Raw genomic sequence first — 19,293 nt, forward strand, 5'->3', positions numbered from 1 at the left:
AGTGGCTCAAAATCCTTATATAGGAGGCTCAAGTGTCACACCCAATGGTCTGGACTCGTGCATTATGGTCCTTGAATTGATTGCACCATGAGCCAACTTTTAATGAGCTAGAACTTTTTTTTTTTTGGACTTAAGTAAGTTCGATCAATCGAACTTCAGTGAGATCGATCGAACAGTGGTGAGATCTATCGAATGCTGCAAAGATTGATCATCCTTGGTGGCACCTTTTTGAATAAAGACAAATCTCTAAGATATTTTGGGAAAGAGACAAAAGTGGTAGGTGGGGTGGTAGGTGAGGATAAGATCGAATATTTTCGATCAATCGAAGGGATGTTGGATTGATCGAAGATGATGGAATCTTTTGGGTAAGGACAAGGGCTTGGATCCATCTTGATATGTCTAGATCGATCTTGCTCTGGTCGACCGAAATAATATTAAGATCGATTAAACTTGATGGTTTTCCACACTTTGCTTCCACTTTGCTCATTTCTTCCATCCAACTTGAGTTAGCTTCTTTTAAGCTCTTATTTGGCTGAATTAACTTATTTTGGGGATAAGTGCCTGAAAAGGCCAATAAAATGAAATTAGTCTAAAACGGGAAAGTAAGATAGATAAAGGTCCTAGAGTACCTAAGCTTAAGGGGTTTAAATGCGTACTTTTCAGCACTTATCATGCCACAACAAGCAATAACACGTCAAGAGAGTAGAGCCCCAGTGAGCTCGCCATCAGCATACTATGGGTTCATACATAACACGGAATGAAGGTAGGGCCTTCGAAGAACCCAAAATTGGGAAACTTAGGAGGATCTTGGATTGGTGGATGAGAAGTCAAAAAGTGCCTTTCGCTCTTAGCAAGGCCCAGTTAACAAGATAATGGGATTATACACATTATAACAGCAACCATTACAATCACATTCAATGCTATGTCAGGCTTGACCAACCAGTGGTCAATCAGCATTTAATGCCCCAAGTGGGAGAAAAGAAGTTTGGCGACGTGATGCAAGGCTCAAGGGAAGGATTGGACTTTTTAGACTCCTAAACCCTCAGAGTTACCCACGTTATCCTGACGAGGAGTCATGATGAAAGAAACCATTGGACAATGACCAATGGGATCTGAGCCTATAAATAGTCCTATCCCATGAAAGAATATGCGGAGGAAAAAAGGGGAGCTGTGATAAAAAGAAATTGTATACTTGCCCTACTACCATCTTAATCTTGGATACTGGTCTTTTCTTTTCCTCCTTTTGTACCAAGCATTTTCTCTGTTTCCTTCACAGTTGTATTCATGATATCACCTTTATACTCTTATTTATTGTTTTAATTAAAAAAGAACCCCTACAGACTGCAACAATTCTTCATGGACGGAAGGGGTTGTTGAACTCTCCGGCAGTATGACATGAGGTGCACGAGCGTTGGAAGCGTGTGACGGTGCCTAGGACTGAAGTGGAACGTTACCACCCCCTCCAACAGAGGGCTCTGGGTGCTGAGTCGGCATATCCTATGATTCCATCTGCTTGTATTGATATCCCCAATGAAGTCACCAAAATGTAGGGGTTCTTTTTGATAAAACAATAAACAAGCATATAATGGTGATATCATAAATACAAATGTGAAGGAAATAAAGGAGATGCTTAGAGTAGGAGGAGGAGAAGAAGACCAACTATCAAGATTAAGATGGTGGTAGGGTGAGTATACAGTATCTTATAATAGCTTCCTCTTCTGAGGTTGGTTCTTCCTTCATAGGACAGTACCATTTATAGGCCCGGATTCCATTGATTATTATCCAATGGTTCTTTCTGTGCATGCATTTCTCCCGATCTAGATTACGTAGGTAGTCTTGGAAATTTAGGAGTCTGAGAGGTCTAATCCTCTCGAGCCTTGCACTTTGTTGCCATGTCACTTCTCCCTTAATTAAGGGCATTAAATATTGCTTGGCCGCTGGTTAGTCAAGCCTGACATAGCATTAAATGTGATTTTAAGGTTTGCTGTCATAATGTGTATAATCCTATCATCTTGCTAATTGGACATTGCTGAAATCGAAGGCACTTCGTGACTTCTCATCCACCAATCCAAGATCCTCCTAAGTTTCCCAATCTTAGATCCTTTATAACTGCGAAGACCCTACCTTTTCTTCGCGTTATGTGCGAATCTTGGCAGCGAGCCTCTTAGGGCTCTGGTCCTTTACAGTGGTGTTACTTGTCATGATACCAAGGCTTGGGGTGCTTGAGGGTCGGATCCTCTAGCATTGATGGTCTTGGATCGATGCCAGGGCTTAGAGTGCTCGAGGGTTGCTTACTCGAGGCTTAATGGGCCTGAAGCGATACCAGGGCTTGGAGTGCTCGAGGATTAATCCTTCGAGGCTTGATAGGCCTGGATCGATGTCAGGGCTTAGAGTGCTCGAAAGTTAATCCTTTGAGGCTTGATGGGCCTGGATCGATGCCAAGGCTTAGAGCGCTCGAGAGTTGGTTTCTCGAGGCTTGATGGGCTTAGCGCGATACCAGGGCTTGAAGTGCTCGAGGATAGACTCTCGAGGCTTAATGTGCATGGAGCGACGCCAGGGGTTAGAGTGCTTAAGAGTTGATCTCTCAAGGCTTGATGGGCCTGGATCGATGCCAGGGCTTAGAGCGCTCAAGAGTTAGTTTCTCGAGGCTTGAGAGCCTGGCGCAATACCAAGGCTTGAAGTGCTTGAGGATAGACTCTCGAGGCTTAATGTGCTTGGAGCGACGCCAAGGCTTAGAGTGTTCAAGAGTTGGCCTCTCAAGGCTTGATGGGCCTGGATCGATGCCAGGGCTTAGAGTGCTTGAGGGTTGGTTTCTCAAGGCTTGATGGACCTAGAGCGATACTAGGGCTTGGAGTGCTTGAGGATAGACTCTCGAGGCTTAATGTACCTGGGGCGATGCTAGGGCTTAGAGTGCTCAAGAGTTGGTCTCTCAAGGCTTGATGGGCCTGGATCGATACCAGGGCTTAGAGTGCTTGAGGGTTGGTTTCTCAAGGCTTGATAGGCCTGGAGCGATACCAGGACTTGAAGTGCTCGAGGATTGGTCCTTCGAGGCTTAATGAGCCTAGATCGATGCCAGGGCCTGGAGTGCTAGAGGATTGGTCCTTCGAGGCTTGATGGGCCTAGATCGATGCCAGGGCTTAGAGTGCTCAAGTGTAGACTTTGAGGCTTGATGTGCCCGGCGCCAGGGCTTAATATGTTCGAGAATTGGTTTTCCAAGGCTTTTGACTTTTCAAATCGCTACGGGGGATTTGGTTGGGGCCGTGTTGACTTGTCAACGTACCATGTCAGCTTCTAGCTTTTGACTTTTCAAATGGCCGTGTTGACTTGTCAACCTGTCATGTCAGCTTCTAATAGGTGACACTCACAAAGAGCAGAGATGTTCATTGTTAATTTTCATCATAGAGATGTTTATATTTGCGTTTTTTGGGAATATATTTGAATTGGTTCCATTTATAGTAAACGAAGTGATAGGTTGTTTTGGTTAATGTTTCCACTGTCTTATGTTACTTCTATTGAGATTTAGAAATGTTATTTCTATTGCTTGCCATTGACACTTTAGAATTGGGGAAATGAATGTTAATCAGTTTTTCAAGTGGTGATTTGATGAGTTATCTAAATCAAAAAGGACTAGATTAGTTGTGCTGCACAAAGAATTATTTGGTCAAACAACATTGTCAATTAGAGACTTAGTTTACTGAATTTCTTGGTAATTTGAATTTGTTAGTTATTAACATGTATACCTTTAAGACCAACCTATACTATATTCTGAATTCTATGTTACTTTGTACTACATTGAATTCTTTCTTGTGCTCATATTTTATTTATTTAACTTGCTAGAAAGTTCACAGGATATATATATAGAGCATCGATGACACATTGACACACTAACTTTTTTTTCTTTTTCATAGGTGATAGGCAATTAGGCATGCCCTTTTTTTTCTTGTCTTTAGCCCCCCTCACTTTGCAATCCTAGCTCTGTCCCTACACACCAGCATGCACACAGCATGCAGCCAAGCACACCCCAGCATGCACCCCATCGTAGTCCAGCCCACCTCAACGCAGCCTAGCGTGATGCCACAACTCAATCCTAGCCAAACCTGTGATTTTGAAATTCTTTCCTGTGATTATAATGGACTCATGGAGTACTCTATGGAGTATTTTATGTAATTTGTGTGTATTTAGTGAATCCATTATAATGGGGTAAAGTCCCTTGTGAACGGAAAATGAAATGTGGTGAATTTCGGGGACGGAATTCTTTTACTAAAGGGGACTTAGGAGGTCTGAGTGTGAGTGTGGCTGTGCTTGCTAGAATAACAAGTATAGCATACTTGTAATTGCTCTTATTTTAATGTGGCAGGACCTTCCTAGTATGCCTTTACAATGAATGGCCCACAATTAGCAGAGTGACAAAAGGATCCTCGTTGGCTAGTTTGCATCTTCATCTAGAGTTTATCATTAGTCATTGCACCATTTTTGTTGCTTTTACAAGCATGTGGCTCCATTTTTGCATGTTGCAGTCTTCCAACAGTAGAATAATCTCAAGTACTCCCACTATGAAGCATCAAGTCGCTAATTAAAGAACTCTTGGAAATATCCAACATACAATTACAATTGATTAATTCTAAGCAAAATGCATTGCTCCAAATATAAAATGTAAACTTTGCTGGCTGTTTAGGATAGAATTTGTCTGAATATAGAAATCCAAAACACTCTTACATAGAATTCCTCATGTTATAGTCATAAGTATGTGGATTTATTAGTTCCTAGCTTCCAAAATTTTGAGTAAATTAATAACAATAACTCTTGGAGTTCAAGCCATTGATTCAGTTTTTATTAATTGAAGAGTGTAAACAATCTGTCCGCCGGGTAACATTAGTTGTAAAGGTATGGTAATGAGTCATAGGTTATTAACTTTTAGTGCTCAGGCTTCATCATCATTCCATTTCTAAATGCATGTACATCTACTTTTGGTATACCCTTTTTTTCTAAACTTACACAAATACTATTGTAGTGGTTTCAATGTACCTTTATTATAATGCTTGCTTTGCTTGGTTTAATTTTGGCAACTTTACAACATGCTTTACATTCTCTTACTTCAACTATTACATCGGTCAAAGCTAGGATTGCGGGATTGCGGTTGCTGTTATTTTTTTTGTTGCTGCTATATTTTCTGTATGCCTCATGAAGAAGTTGCATCTATGAAAGAGAGACTAAAATAGAGCAAGAAGATAGGAAAAATTTTTGTTTTATTTTAGTTAAGTAAAGAGGTGTAGATCATGTACTTCTTTGAAATTTGTATATGGTTAATTTTTGTATAAAACCATGATTTGGAATTGGTTATATATATATATATATATATATATATATATATATATATATATATATATATATATGATGTTATTGGCCAGTTGTAAGTTATTTTGATTATAATGCTATTTTTAATTTTGTAGGGTTTTGCTTCTGGGGTCCTTGCAAGGCTAGTAGTAGGAAAATAAAAGATCTTATGGGGGCTACACTATTTTATAAAAAAAAATTATATAACACTTTCTACCACGGTTCTGCACCGTAGTAGAAAGTCTTTTTCAACCACTCTTCTGCACCGTCGTAGATAAGACTTTTTTCTACAACGGTTCTGCACCGTGGTAAAAAGCCTTCTACTTACTACCACAGCCATATCCACCATTGTTCAAAACCGTGGTAGAAGGCGTTTTCCATGGTGGTAAAAACTATTTTTCTTGAAGTGTTTATAAATTGTTCAACATAAGTGTTAGGAAATTGATAATTTTTTTGACAAATGGATTTACTTCCTATTTTAGCTCCTTGTTCACTTATATTTTCTCTCTTTTGTTTATTTGTTTTTACAATGTAAGCATCAATTAACAACAAGACTTACCGACTCTCTATGTCAATAGGAGCATGTATTTGGACAGAAGCTACAATTGCATTTCAATTTTGGAGTTCAAGGGGTAAACAATGAGCAGAGCTTTATGAATAAACTTGGTGGACGTTAAAACCTCTTAATGATGGACATTGTGTAACAAGCATGGTTGACATGTTAAAAGGTTTTCCATTGCGTAAAAAAATAGCAATAGTTCAAATGGTGGGTTTTTTTATTATTATTATTATTTTATCCATACAAAATACAGTAAGAAGAAAAAAAATAGTAATAATAATAATACCAACCAAATTATAATCCAGAAGCATAAAAAAGAATGAATATATGATGACAATATGATATTTTATTAAACTTTTCACATTAAGAAGTAAGAAGTAACTTACTCGTAGTTATGTTCTTTCAACCAAGTTTTTAACTTATATCAACTTATTTTGTTTCGTAACTTCTTTTAATAATGATTTTATTATCATCGTTGTTTGTTAGTGTGAACAATATTAGAACTAGTTCACTCCGTGTAATTATGCTCTTTTAACAATTATTCTTAAATTTAGAATAATATCCTTTAATAAAATGTTGTAATATAGATACTATAAACAATGAGCAGAGCACATCTAAATTAATTTATGAATAAACGTGGTGGACGTTAAAACCTCTTAATAATGGACATTGTGTAGCAATTGTAACAAGCATGGTTGACATGTTAAAAGGTTATCAATTGCGTAAAAAATACAATAAGAACAAAAAAAATAGTAATAATAATAAGGGCGAATTGCAAAAAACTTTCTTTGACTATTACTCATTTGCAAGAAACCCTCTTTGACTATTACTCATTTGCAAGAAACCCACTTTGTGAATGTTCTTGGCAAGAAACCCCGTCAACTATGAGGAGGGGTGATTTCACTTACCTCCGTTTAACAATTTTGTGAGGCAATTTATTCTGACCAAATTATCCTTACATCTGGGTTAGTAACTTCAGTTGGGTATACAACACCTGAAAAAATAAAAATTAAAAATTAAAAAATTAAAAAAAAAATTTGAGTCTTCTCCCTGTGTGTTCGCCGCAGTTGCATGGAGCTCACTGTCAATTCGGTTGCTTTTGAGGTAGGTTGCCGTTGCACGGAGCTCGCCATTGAAGCTGGTGCTCAAACGAAGGTCAGACAGCATCGATTACGGTTCTTCCTATCAGATGGAGGCTATACACTGGTTGATCTGTTAGTGGTAACATATTTCACTGATTTTTCAAAATTCCATCTTTCTTCTGCTCTTTATCAATATAATGAGAATTGCTGAAACTGATTGTTTTTCATTGACCCAAAACAATATTAAGTATATGAAAAATTAAAAAATTAAAAAAGAAGAAGAGAACTATTGAAGTAGAAGAAGATGAAATTCTTGAAATTTTTGTGGGTTCTTGATTGAGGTGGGAAGCAAGGAATGATAGGGGGGAGAGATAGATAAATGAAAAGCATAGGAGAAGGTGCTTTTAATTGGGGAAGAAATTAATAGGATGAAAGTTTCCCTCTGCACCACAAATCTCTCCTCACAGGTAGCTTTCAATTGTCAAAGAAATTACTGGAAGTGGGTAGGCTTTTTAAATTGTTTTTGTTGATTGTGGTCGACTCAGCGCTGGAGTTTTGTTGATGATTTTTGGTCATAATATATATATATATATATATATATATATTGTAGAGTCTGTAAGGGCATATTGAGTTAGTACAAGTAATAGTGCTCTTTGTTAGAGTTATTTTTTCTTTCTTTTTTGTTTTTGTTTTAATAGATGCGGCTATTAAATGATGGAAAAAAAGGATCTCAATAGATGATTTTTTTATAACGCCGGGGACTAGTCAGCAAAATTTGTATTCAATTGCAATCCTAATATAAGTTTCAGTTAATCTGTATTTCACAATTTTTTGTTTTGTTTTTAGGGTGGGCGTAATTTTTCTAATATAAGCAAGTGAATTGTCGAATTTCTTCATTCAAGATTTTTTAAGCTAGGTCATTGAACTGCACTCCATTTGGTTGATTTTTGGAGCTCCCTTTGTGTGTATTTTATAAGATTTTTTAAGCCAAGTCATTGTACTGCACTCTATATTGTTGATTTTTGGAGCCCCCTCTCTGTGTATTTTTTATGTATATTGCTTTCTCTTTTCTTACACAGTTCTTAGAAAATGAGAGAGAAGACCCAAAAAAAAAAAATTCTCAAGTGGTGAAGACCCAACTAAAGCTATTGACCCATATATAAGGGTAATTTGGTCAGAAAAAATTACATTACAAAATTGTTAAACGGAAGTAAGTTAAATCACCCCCTCCTTATAGCTAAGGGGAGTTTCTTGCCAAAAACATTCATCGGGAGATTTCTTGCAAATAGGTAATAGTCAAGGGCTATTTTTTGCCATTTGCCCTAATAATAATACCAACCAAATTATCATCCAGAAGCATAAAAAAAAAAATGAATATATGATGAGAATAAGATATTCTATTAAACTTTTTCCATCAAAAAGTAATTTACTCGTGGTTATGTTCTTTTAACCAAGTTTTTAATTTATATCAACTTATTTTGGTACGTAACTTCTTCTAATAGTGATTTTATTATCACCGTTGTTTGTTAGTAAAATCAAAAATATTTGAATTAGTTCACTCCGTGTAGTTATGCTCTTTTAACAATTATTCTTAACTTTACAATAATATCTTTTAATAAAATGTTGTAATATAGATAATATAAATTTAATAAAAGAGGGGGTGAACTTATTTTGTACAAAATTAAATGGATTAAATTATCTATAAAAAATGGTTATCTAAAATATGGAACCTCTACTAAAATGCAATTTGAAAAGTTACAAATATTAGCTTCATTCAAAAACTCTATAAGCTAAAATTAATAGCTATTAAAGGTACTTACTGGTTACCAAACATATTCAAACACAATTTTTTTAAAAATAAAAACACTTTTAAGCGATTCAAAAGCAATCCCAAATGGACTATAAAAGGGCTCAAGTGAATTTGAAAAATCTTGATGTTAGAAATCATAATTAAAATATAATGAGCAAGTGTAAAGTAGTTAGTTATATGCTAAATTCAGTTAATGTTAATTACAAATTTGGTTAAAATGAAATAATTAAGAGATACAACAAATTTTTTTTTTTGGTTGTTGAAAGATTTTGTTTAACTCAAAAACTAGGGTGAAAATAACATTGCTAAGAGGGAGAGAAGTTAGTTACAAATAGGATTGATGTTGATTTTAACATTGGTTAAAATCACATAACAAACACTGTTGAAATATTTATTCAAATATTTTAGAAAGTCACAAAAAATTGACTTATATGTGAAGGATTCTAATTTACCAAAATGTTAGTGTGGGAATAAGGTTGCTAAAAGGAACACAAATTAGTTACTAATTCCGGTTAATGTTAGCTTCAACGTTGGTTGAAAATATGTAACAAACATGGTTGTAATATTTGGTGTAAATGTGGTCCTCTAAGAAAGAGAAAATTATATTTGAAAGGGTCTGATGTTACTAAAAAGTTAGTGTGAGAATAAGGTTACTAAAAGGGACAAAAATTAATTACTAATTCCGGTTGATGTTAGCTTTTGGTTGAAAATATGTAAGGAATACGGTTCTTGGAAAAAGTTTAAACCAAATTATAAGATCATTATTACGGTGAATGAAAGGTAAGAAATTCAAATTCTTGCTTAACAAAAGTAAGCATGTGAACTACTTGCTAGTATAAAAATAAAAATAAAAAATGTTTTAATAATAATATATAATTTGTTCGTTGGAATGGGATGTAAGGGGATGATGATATACTATTTTAGTTTGTTCACGGGAGATGGAATGATCTTAGGCCAAGAATTCCAGTGTAATTTTTTTATTTGTTTCACTCTGCCGTTGGCATATTATGAATAAGTAAAAAAAAAATTATAGGGATATAATTGAATACCAATCCTCAATTTCTTTTGGGATCTTTAGAAAGGAGAGGGTTAAGGAGCTATGTGCTTCTAGGGATATAATGAATTGTTGATAGAGAGAGAGATATAGAAGTGTGATAATATCATAAATATATATATATAGACACACACTACTTGGTAATAGTTCAGTTTTTAATTTTAAATTTCATATAAAGAAATTGTTCATTCATTTAGAATATATTATATATGATTTCATAGACAATTAGAAATAGGGTCGTGATATTCAGATAGATAATTTAGACCGATCTCCTAGGCAGAATTTAGGTGGCTTATTACATGGCAGTTCAGTCGAAGTTTTGAAATATTTTCCTCTCTCCTCTTTTTTTCTCTTCTTTCTAAATCTCAGAGAACACCACCCAAACCCAGAAGGACAATGGTGCCCTCATATCAACAAACCTATAACACCTGATGCATCAACACTTCCTCGTCAAGCCCCGACCGTGGCCCTCCCTCGCCGGTCTTGAAGTTGTTTTACTAGCAAGAAACAACGAGAAACGGCAAGCTGAACGTTGAGATTGAACTGACCGATGAAGTGACTGAACAATGGTGAAGAGGGCGGCAGGATTGTTCGGCGAGCAAGGAAAGATAGTTCTTGGTTCGATACTCAATTAGTGAGCTAAACCCACAAGAGAGCTTCGATACTGGCAGCGACGACGATGATAAAGTTCTGAACGGCGAGAAGCACGGATGGATAGAACCGGCAAACAAGAATAAAAATAACAGAATTGGCAGCGAACATGGATGAACAGAATGGCGGATGGCAGTATGAAGGCGACGGCAAAGTGTTCGGCAGTGAAACAAGTTTGAATTTGTGGTGTCTATGGCCTGAATCTGGATACATATATATTGACCAACAGTGTATCACTACAACAAATTTGGGTTCTTGCTATAAGACACTTCGTGGCAAAAACTTTCAAATTTCGTGGTGAAAGCCTTTTAGCCACAAGAAATAGCTCGTGGCTCGGTCGTGGGCATAGCCCCGTCACATAATGCCAATAACCACGACTAAAAAATTTCGTGGCAAAATGTAGACCTTTTACCACAAATTTGAACTCGTGGTAAAATACCTTCTATTGCCACAAACTATTTCGTCGCTAAATAACAATACTTTCGTAGCAAGTAACAATCCCAATATAGGAATTAATCGTGACTAATTCAATCATTTTGTAACAAAAATATTTATCGTGGTAAAATAGGTCTTTTCCCACGAAATTTATTCGTGGCTATAAATTTAATTGCCCACGAATATATGTCGTGACAAATACCCAAAATAGGCCACGGAATTTATCCGTGGCTATTTTATTATTAATAAAATAAAATTTAATTTAATAGCCAAAAATATATATTGTGTCAAATACCAAAAATAGGCCACATATTTATCGTGACACGATAAGAATTTGTGGCAAACCTGTAAATTATTAACATTATAAACAAAAGAAATAATATATAAAAAAAAAAAAAATTATCACATCAACACGATTATGCAAACAAATAAATACTTGATATTGCATAAGTTACACCAACCAAAAAATATATTATTTACAACATAAATAATAAAGCTCATCGTAAAAAAAATGAATCTTAACGTCTAAAACAATTTCAACTCCAATAATTTGGACCAAAGCAAGCTATTATCTTAAATAAAATGTTTCAAGATCTTAGACAAAAATGAGTTATAAATTCCTAAACAAAGGGTTCAAAGACGTAGACATACACTACTTAAACCATCTTAAACAAAAAGAGCTTCAAGTCTTGTAGCATGAGCTCATCCAAAAATCTACAAAACAAATAATGAATAAATATAATTAGTGCCTAAGTCAAAAAAATAAAAAAAAATGAATCCAAGAAAAAGTTATGCTACTACAAAATTCATTTAGGATTCCGAATACTTTTTTCAAAGAGAAATGAAGAAAAGTTGGTAGAATTTGAGAGAACTAAATTAATAAAATCAAATACTTAAGTAGATACTAATTCTTCATATATTTCTTTATTTTTCCGTCTTGATATTTCCATGTAGGTTTTTGCCTACTAAGATGAACAAGAGGATGTAGGTATAATAAATCACTGCACAAAAATTGAGCCATAGTGTCTCATGTTCTCCCATAAAACTCTTCTTTCCACCACTGTGTTTAAGGCATATACAGAAAATGTCCTAGTATTGGTATAAAAATGAATTCATTTTCGTCCATGAAAAGAAAACATGCTTCTTGCATTCATAGCCAATCACAAAATAAATCATGGACCTTTTGTGACTTTGCATCCTATTAATGAAACTCAAAACAAAAAAGAGTGGCCTGAAATTATATCATGTATAATATAACAAGCAAAACAAGGTTTTACATTTAAGGAGATCAAACCTATGTCTGTCAAAGAATATGACATTACAAAAAAAATTGAAAAAATGTCACTCATGTGTATATTTTTCAAAGTAACTTCGCCAATGTACTTTCCTCAACTTGCATTACGCCTTAGACAGTCCATCCAACTATTAAACAAATTAAAGAAAGCGAAATTAAAGCTATTGTACATCCTTTAGGATAAGGACTTTTATATTATTCTAAATCAATTTCATATAATCACAATAAAAAAACAGGATAAAACATTTTATTTCTTGTATCTTATAAGAACTATCTGTGTTTGATTTTTCTTAGAACTTTTTTTTTTTTATAAGTGATTTTTCTAAGAATTTTGAATGTTTTGTCACGACTTATGGAGACAGTTACAAGTACATGTAATGTTTAAATTCTATCACGACTTATGGAGTGTGTGTATATATAGAGAGATTTTGGCTTTACAACATGATTAAATTTAATTTTATATCTATCAGCTTCTGTAGCATGTGATCGACCATAAGACAGTTACCTCATTCTACATTAAAATGCGATAAATGATAACCAAACTCCATCCACAACTATTTCCCAACCTCCATTTATGCACAACAATAAAAAATAAAAATAAAAAAATGGTCACTTAAGGCACGTGACCCCCTATACACCGCAAAATTGGTCACTTAAAGGCATGTGACCCATAGTTGTCAAAGGCGCCGGAGGCGCAAGGCGCCTCCAGGCGCCAGGGTAGTGCCTTGAGTGTACTCAAGGCGGTTGGGTTATATAAGGCGTGCGCCTTTAGGAGAAAGGCGCCAGGCTACAGGCGCTAGAAAGGCGCGCCCGCATGAAACTGTTGTTTTTAACTTCTTTTCCTTATTTTTTTTGGTTTTGTTTGTGACTCTGTATTGTTATATTATTTGTATTGTATTATTTTATTACTTAATTAAGTAGAAAGCTCAAAGCCAAAGCCTATTGCAAGTTTGCAACATAAAAAACAAAAAAAAAAAAAAATAGAAGCAAAGGAAAGAAGAAAACAGATTGACAGAGGCAGCGAAGTACTCACTCGGGACTCTCGAATCTGCATCGGCTCTCTCTAGGTTAGTTCTTCTTCTTCTCTCCTTCTCTTCTTCTTCTCTCCTCCTTCTCTTCTTGGATCTGCTGGATCGGTGATTCGGTCAGTTTTTTTTTTTTTTTCTTCTTTTCTTCTTCTTTTTCTTTTCTTCTTCTTTTCTTCTCTCGAGTCTGGGCCCTGGGGCCTCTTGGCTCTTTCTTGCCAGATATTTATGTCATTTATTTCTATTTTTCTTCTTTTTATTTTTTTATTATTTATTTTTTTTCCTCCAGTTTTATTCTTCTTTTTCTTCTTTTCTTCTTCTTCTCTCGAGTCTCGGCTCTCTCCTGGCATATTTGTTTTTTTCTTTTTTTTTTTCTTTTTATTTTTTCTATTTATTTTTTCTTTCTCCAGTTTTTTTTTTTTTTTTTTTTTTTTTTTTCCTTCTCTTGAGTCTCGGCTCTCTCCTGGTAGATTTTTTTTTTTTTTTCTTCTTTTTATTATTATTATTATTTTTTCTTTCTCCAGTTTTTTTTTTTTTTCTTCTTCTTTTTTATTTATTTATTTGTGTGAGGTACTTTATATTTACCTGATTTATTTGTGTGAATAGTTGTATTTGTTCCATTCTAACATGTTGTTGGTTTGAGGAAATGCATTTCCATCTAATTTTGTTAAAATGAAATAATTAGTTAAGTGTACTCTAATTTTGTAAAATCTTAGTATACATTGTTGGATCGAAATTTTTGGCAGCTTCAACTTTTGTGATAATTAATATTCTCGAGTATTAAGGACCATTATGTACAAAGAAGAATCGAAGATAAAAAGTGCTTTGCATATATACCACTTTCTTAAGGTAATGATTGAATTAAATCCATGAAGAGCTGAAATTGCTGAATAGAAAGTAACTAATATTTTTGGTGAGGCCAGTAATCATGTGTCACGACTGCTTTTTCTCCAAATTCTTTTTCTCTTCACTAAATTATACTTAAGCTCGGTGAAAATGGAAACATGTAAATTATGGTGTATACGGAATCATAATCTCCTTAAAAAAAATTTAAATGTATACATGCAAAGTGATCATAACTCATAAGATGTGTTGATTAACTGTGGAATCAAAAAGCACAATCAATCTCAACATGGAAGTTTGGAACAAAGAGAGAATGAAAGGAAAGAAGGCACCCAAGCGAAAGTGATTGCTCTTGCCAATGAAGCTGTCACATTGTCAATACTTAATACATTACCTTACCCACCCAAAAAAACAAATGAAAAGTCAATAAATTATTCAATATCCGGATTTGCACATTTAGAGTTTGCCATTTAATAATAATAATAAAATCATAGCATGCATTCAATTTGAGCTAGTGACCAAATTCTAATGAGACCTTAAAGAATAATATTCTGTTTTTTGCATTCTGCCAAAGCTTTGTATTTATTTTTTTAAATTGAAATGTTAATATTGCTAACTGCTTTGAAGCTCTGTATTTATTTATTTATTTATTTATTTATTTGCCAGAGTTGTTGCAGACACTGATTACATGATGCTATTATTTTGTTATTTTGAATTTGATTGTAATTTGTACTTTAAAAGATGCCTAGTGATGGTTCAAGAAAGGATCCGGCATGGAATTACTCACATTTGGAGAATCCGAAAGATACAAATGCCGTCACTTGTAACTTTTGTGCAAAAGTTACAAAAGGAGGTATTTTTCGGGCTAAACAACACTTAGCTGGAGGGTATAGAAATGTGAGTGCATGCCCAAGATGCCCATCTAGTGTTAGAGAAGAAATCAAAGAGTACATGAGTAAGAAAAAGGAAGAAAAAGATCAATGAATTTGTTACCTAGTGATGAAATTAATTTCATTGATGAAGAGGATGAGGATGACGTTATGAAAGTTAACAATCGAGGAAAAAGGGTAGCCAGTGCAGGTAGTGGCAGTGCTAGTGTCAATTCCTCAAAGATGCAAAAGCAAAAGGGACCGATTGATTTATATTTCACTCCCAGACCGGAAATTGTGGTACAAAAAAGAAAGGAAGGGGGAAAACAAACAGCCATTAATGATGCATGCAAGAAAGAGTTGAGAGGAAGAGTGTGTGCTGCTTTTGCAAGGTGGATGTATGATGCAGGAATTGCATTCAATGCTGTTAAGTATGATAGCTTTGCCGAGGTTGTTGAAGCAATTGGACAATATGGTCCTGGCATGAAACCACCTAGTTATCATAAGGTAAGAGTTCCTTTGCTTAGGAAGGAATTGGATAATACCAATGCTTTGATGAATGACCATAGAGAGGAGTGGTCAAAATTTGGATGTTCATTAATGGCAGATGGGTGGACAGACAAGAGAGGGAGAACATTGCTTAATTTCCTAGTAAATAGTCCAAGGGGAACCATGTTTATTGAGTCAATAGATACTTCTTCTTTTTCAAAGGATGGTGACAAGATGTTTGACTTACTTAATAAATTTGTGAACCGCATTAGAGCAGCAAATGTCGTCTAAATCGTCACAGATAGTGAATCAAGCAATAAGTATGCCGGTAAGAATGTTCAATGTTTATAACTTTTAGAGTTTACATTCTTTACAAATATATAATTTAAATCAATTTTGATTTACTCATTCTCTTTATATCATTTTTTCTTTTTTCCGTTTGGTTTCAAATAGGGAGGATGTTAGAGAAAGAACACCCACATTTGTATTGGACCCCATGTGCTGCTCATTGCTTAGACTTAATGTTGGAAGACATTGGGAAAATACCATCCATCTCTAGAACAATGCAGAGGGCAGTGGAGTTGAATAGTTATATTTATACGCGTCCAAAGTTGTTGAACATTATGAGGAACTTTACTCACAAAAAGGAGTTGCTTAGGCCTGCTAAGACTCGATTTGCTACATGTTTCATCACATTATCAAGTATTCACAAGCAAAATAATAACTTGATAAAGATGTTTACTTCAGAAGAATGGAATCGTAGTAAATGGGCGAAAGAGGAAGCCGGTAAAAGAGTTGCTTCTTATGTTTTGATGCCTTCCTTTTGGAACAACATTGTCTTTAGCCTTAAGGTTTCCGGTCCTCTTATTCCGGTTTTGAGATTAGTTGATGGCGAGAGAAAGCCTCCTATGGGATACATTTTTGCGGCTATGGATATGGCTAAAGAAGCCATTGCAAAATCATTTGGGGGAGTAGAAGATAAATACTCAGATATTTTTGAAATAATTGATAAGAGATGGAATGTTCAACTTCATCGCCCTTTGCATGCAGCAGGTTATTATTTGAACCCAGAATACTTTTATTCAAATCCGAAAATTGAAGAAGATGAAGAGATTGCAAAGGGTTTGTATGCATGCATTGCAAGGTTAGTCCCGGATGTCAAAGACCAAGACAAAATTACTGAGGAGCTATCCTTATATTCTAAAGCTGAGGGCCTCTTTGGTAATCCCTTTGCTATTAGACAGAGAAGTACACAAGGACCAGGTAAAGTGGTAAAGTATATTAAGTTAGCATAGCTAAGTGTTAAAATTATTTTGACAATAGAGTCGATAGAAAGATGAAGCTAAAGTTATTAAACATCATTATTAATTTTTTTTTAATAGCTAATTGGTGGGAAGCTTATGGCAAGTCAACAAAACTTTTCCAAAAGTTTGCTATAAAGGTTTTAAGCCTTACTTGCAGTTCTTCTGGTTGTGAATGAAATTGGAGCGTGTTTGAGCATGTAAGTATATACTATCTACTAACTAGGTTTGTAATTTAATTGTTGAAAGTTAAAATTTTAATTTTTTATACTTATTAGTTAAAGTTGAATTTATTGCAGCTTCATAACAAGAAAAGAAATAGACTCGCTCAAACAACTTTGAATGATTTAGTGTTCATCAAATATAATAGAGCATTGAGGCATCGATATAATATGCGTGACACTCTTGATCCCATTTTACTCGATGACATTGATGAGAGCAACGAGTGGTTGACGGGGAGGATGGATGATTCTGATGCAGAACATGATCTAGTCTATGAAGATGATTCCTTGACATGGGGTGATGTTGCTAATTTTGCTGGTATTGGAGAGGCAAGCAAGCCGCAACGGTCTACTAGATCAAAATCTAGTTCTAGTTCACGGTTACCAACAAAGGGAGCAGAAAGTTCTTCAGTTCGACTTGTGGATGAGGATGAGAATGATTCAGATGAGATAGAAGAGGATCCTGAGAATTATGAATCATTTAGTGACGATCAAAATGATGTTATGCTTATTGATGACGAGGCTGATATTTAGATTCATTGGTGTTGTCTTCTTAGGAAGAAATGATGTTTATATTTGTTTTAGTTTTATCTTATATTTCTCCTTAGTTAACTTTTGCATCTTTATGTTAATATGTTTGATTATTCACTGTTTTGAACTCAAGTACTTGATTTACTTAGTTTTGGCATCTTTATGTTGAATATTTAACTTAAGTAATTCATTTAGTTGACTTTTACATCTTTATATATACTATTGCATCTTTAATACTTTATTGAGTGGGTTTTGTTTTTTTTTTTTTTCCAACGTGCGCCTTGCTTTAGTCGGGCACGCGTCTCGCCTTGCGCCTTGCGCCTCAGGCTCCAAGAGGCATTTGCGCTTTTGTGCGCCTTGAGCCTTTAACAACTATGACGTGACTCCCTTGAGCATGAGTAAAAAGCATTAAAAATGTACAATGATAAAATTGATTAATGCTATATTCAATTTCATGATTTGCCCTAATATTTTAGAGTATTGTATGTTAAGTTTATTGTGATATGCTCTCAGTTTCGTTTCTCTAGATTTGGTTATGGATTACTAAATTTTATTGCCTTGTTTTGGTTCCATATTTGCATTAAATTAGTTAAAGAATTGTTAGAATTTAAATGAAGAGTTGTGTTGGAAAATGAAATCAAAAATGTTGATTTTAGAACTGAAATCTCTATACTTAGAACTTTTATCTTTTAAATTAAGTTTTAGATATGAAAGTACAATTGTTACCTAAACACAATGCTGCAACTAAACATTTATTCCTCTTTCAATTCACCATTACTTTCCCGACGCCAAGTAATTCTAAATAAACAATTTGATAAATAAATTTTGAGACCAAATCATTGAAAAATAAAAAGGATGTGGAACAATGATATAACTGTTTAACAAATACATGATAAGACTTGTCTCATGTCTCCACACCAATTCTTCAGGAGTTAACTATTTGACTTGAAATAGAATTTGGATACATTCGACTTCATCAAATCACTCATTATTTAATTAAATTTGACTCAATATGAATTCACCCGAAACAATGAATCAACAAAATAAAAAATAAAAAATTGGTCCTGAAATTAGTGTCAATTATGCAAAAGTAATGCAAAAAGTCGAATCTTTCATATAAATTATCCTTCATGTTTCCTTAATGAGGAAGGGTAGTTTTAAATTATATAATTGATGTTGATGTAACTCATACTAGTTCTTATGAAATTCATCTCTTCTATTTTTATTTAAATATAGATTTATATTTTAGATGTTTTATGCTTTGTGTAAGATTTAATTTAATAAAATGTCACAGGCAATCGACTTTGATTTCAGTAAAATCTTGGATTTTGTTGATATATATAAACATAAAGATAAACATAGCACTGGAAGAGTACAAAAATGTACAAGAACAGAGTAGTAGTTGAGTATTTAGTGAGTAAACAAATTAATTAATTAAGCAAAGAAGGTTAACAGAAAAGATGGAAGGCACAGATAAGATACTCCAAGCAAGCACTGGGTATGCTCCTAACAAATTAAGAAGTTGTACGAGAAATCTGCAACTTTTGACTTGAAGTAATAATTTAAAAACCATGGCCAGCACTTGAAGTAATAATTTAAAAGAAAGGTTTCTTAATAATCTTTCAGCCGATTTTTTGTCCCATGAATTCTTCCATGTGAGGTAGTAAAATAATCAAAATGCTTTTCTCTCTAAAAGTTGAATTCAAGCATTTCTTTATGGTTTGCTTATTTAAAATTAGAATTTTGAATCCACGTCTTGTACAAAGACTATTTTGTTATGTAATGTATAAATATA

At 34.3% G+C, this 19,293-nt stretch overlaps 1 protein-coding gene across 1 annotated transcript; it reads left to right on the forward strand.

The window, feature by feature from the left end:
- The first annotated feature begins 15,903 nt into the window (after positions 1-15,903).
- On the forward strand, positions 15,904-17,501 carry LOC132304822 (uncharacterized). Its single transcript, XM_059802534.1, has 3 exons — positions 15,904-16,708; positions 16,828-16,886; positions 17,046-17,501. The coding sequence occupies exons 1-3, from the start codon at positions 15,904-15,906 to the stop codon at positions 17,499-17,501; spliced, it is 1,320 nt and encodes a 439-aa protein (XP_059658517.1).
- Positions 17,502-19,293: the final 1,792 nt, after the last annotated feature.

Source organism: Cornus florida, unplaced genomic scaffold (genome assembly GCF_030987335.1).
Source record: "Cornus florida cultivar Cherokee Brave unplaced genomic scaffold, ASM3098733v1 CherokeeBrave_3.0.0_Hap2_Chr04, whole genome shotgun sequence".
Taxonomy (NCBI): domain Eukaryota; kingdom Viridiplantae; phylum Streptophyta; class Magnoliopsida; order Cornales; family Cornaceae; genus Cornus; species Cornus florida.

Bases quoted from the DNA above. Each gene is read 5' to 3' on its own strand.
- LOC132304822 (XM_059802534.1), top strand. From the start codon at position 15,904: ATGTTAGAGAAAGAACACCCACATTTGTATTGGACCCCATGTGCTGCT. The intron at 16,709-16,827 runs GTAAAGTGGTAA...TTTTTTTAATAG, and splicing joins GAGAAGTACACAAGGACCAG to CTAATTGGTGGGAAGCTTAT. The intron at 16,887-17,045 runs GTTTTAAGCCTT...AATTTATTGCAG, and splicing joins TCCAAAAGTTTGCTATAAAG to CTTCATAACAAGAAAAGAAA.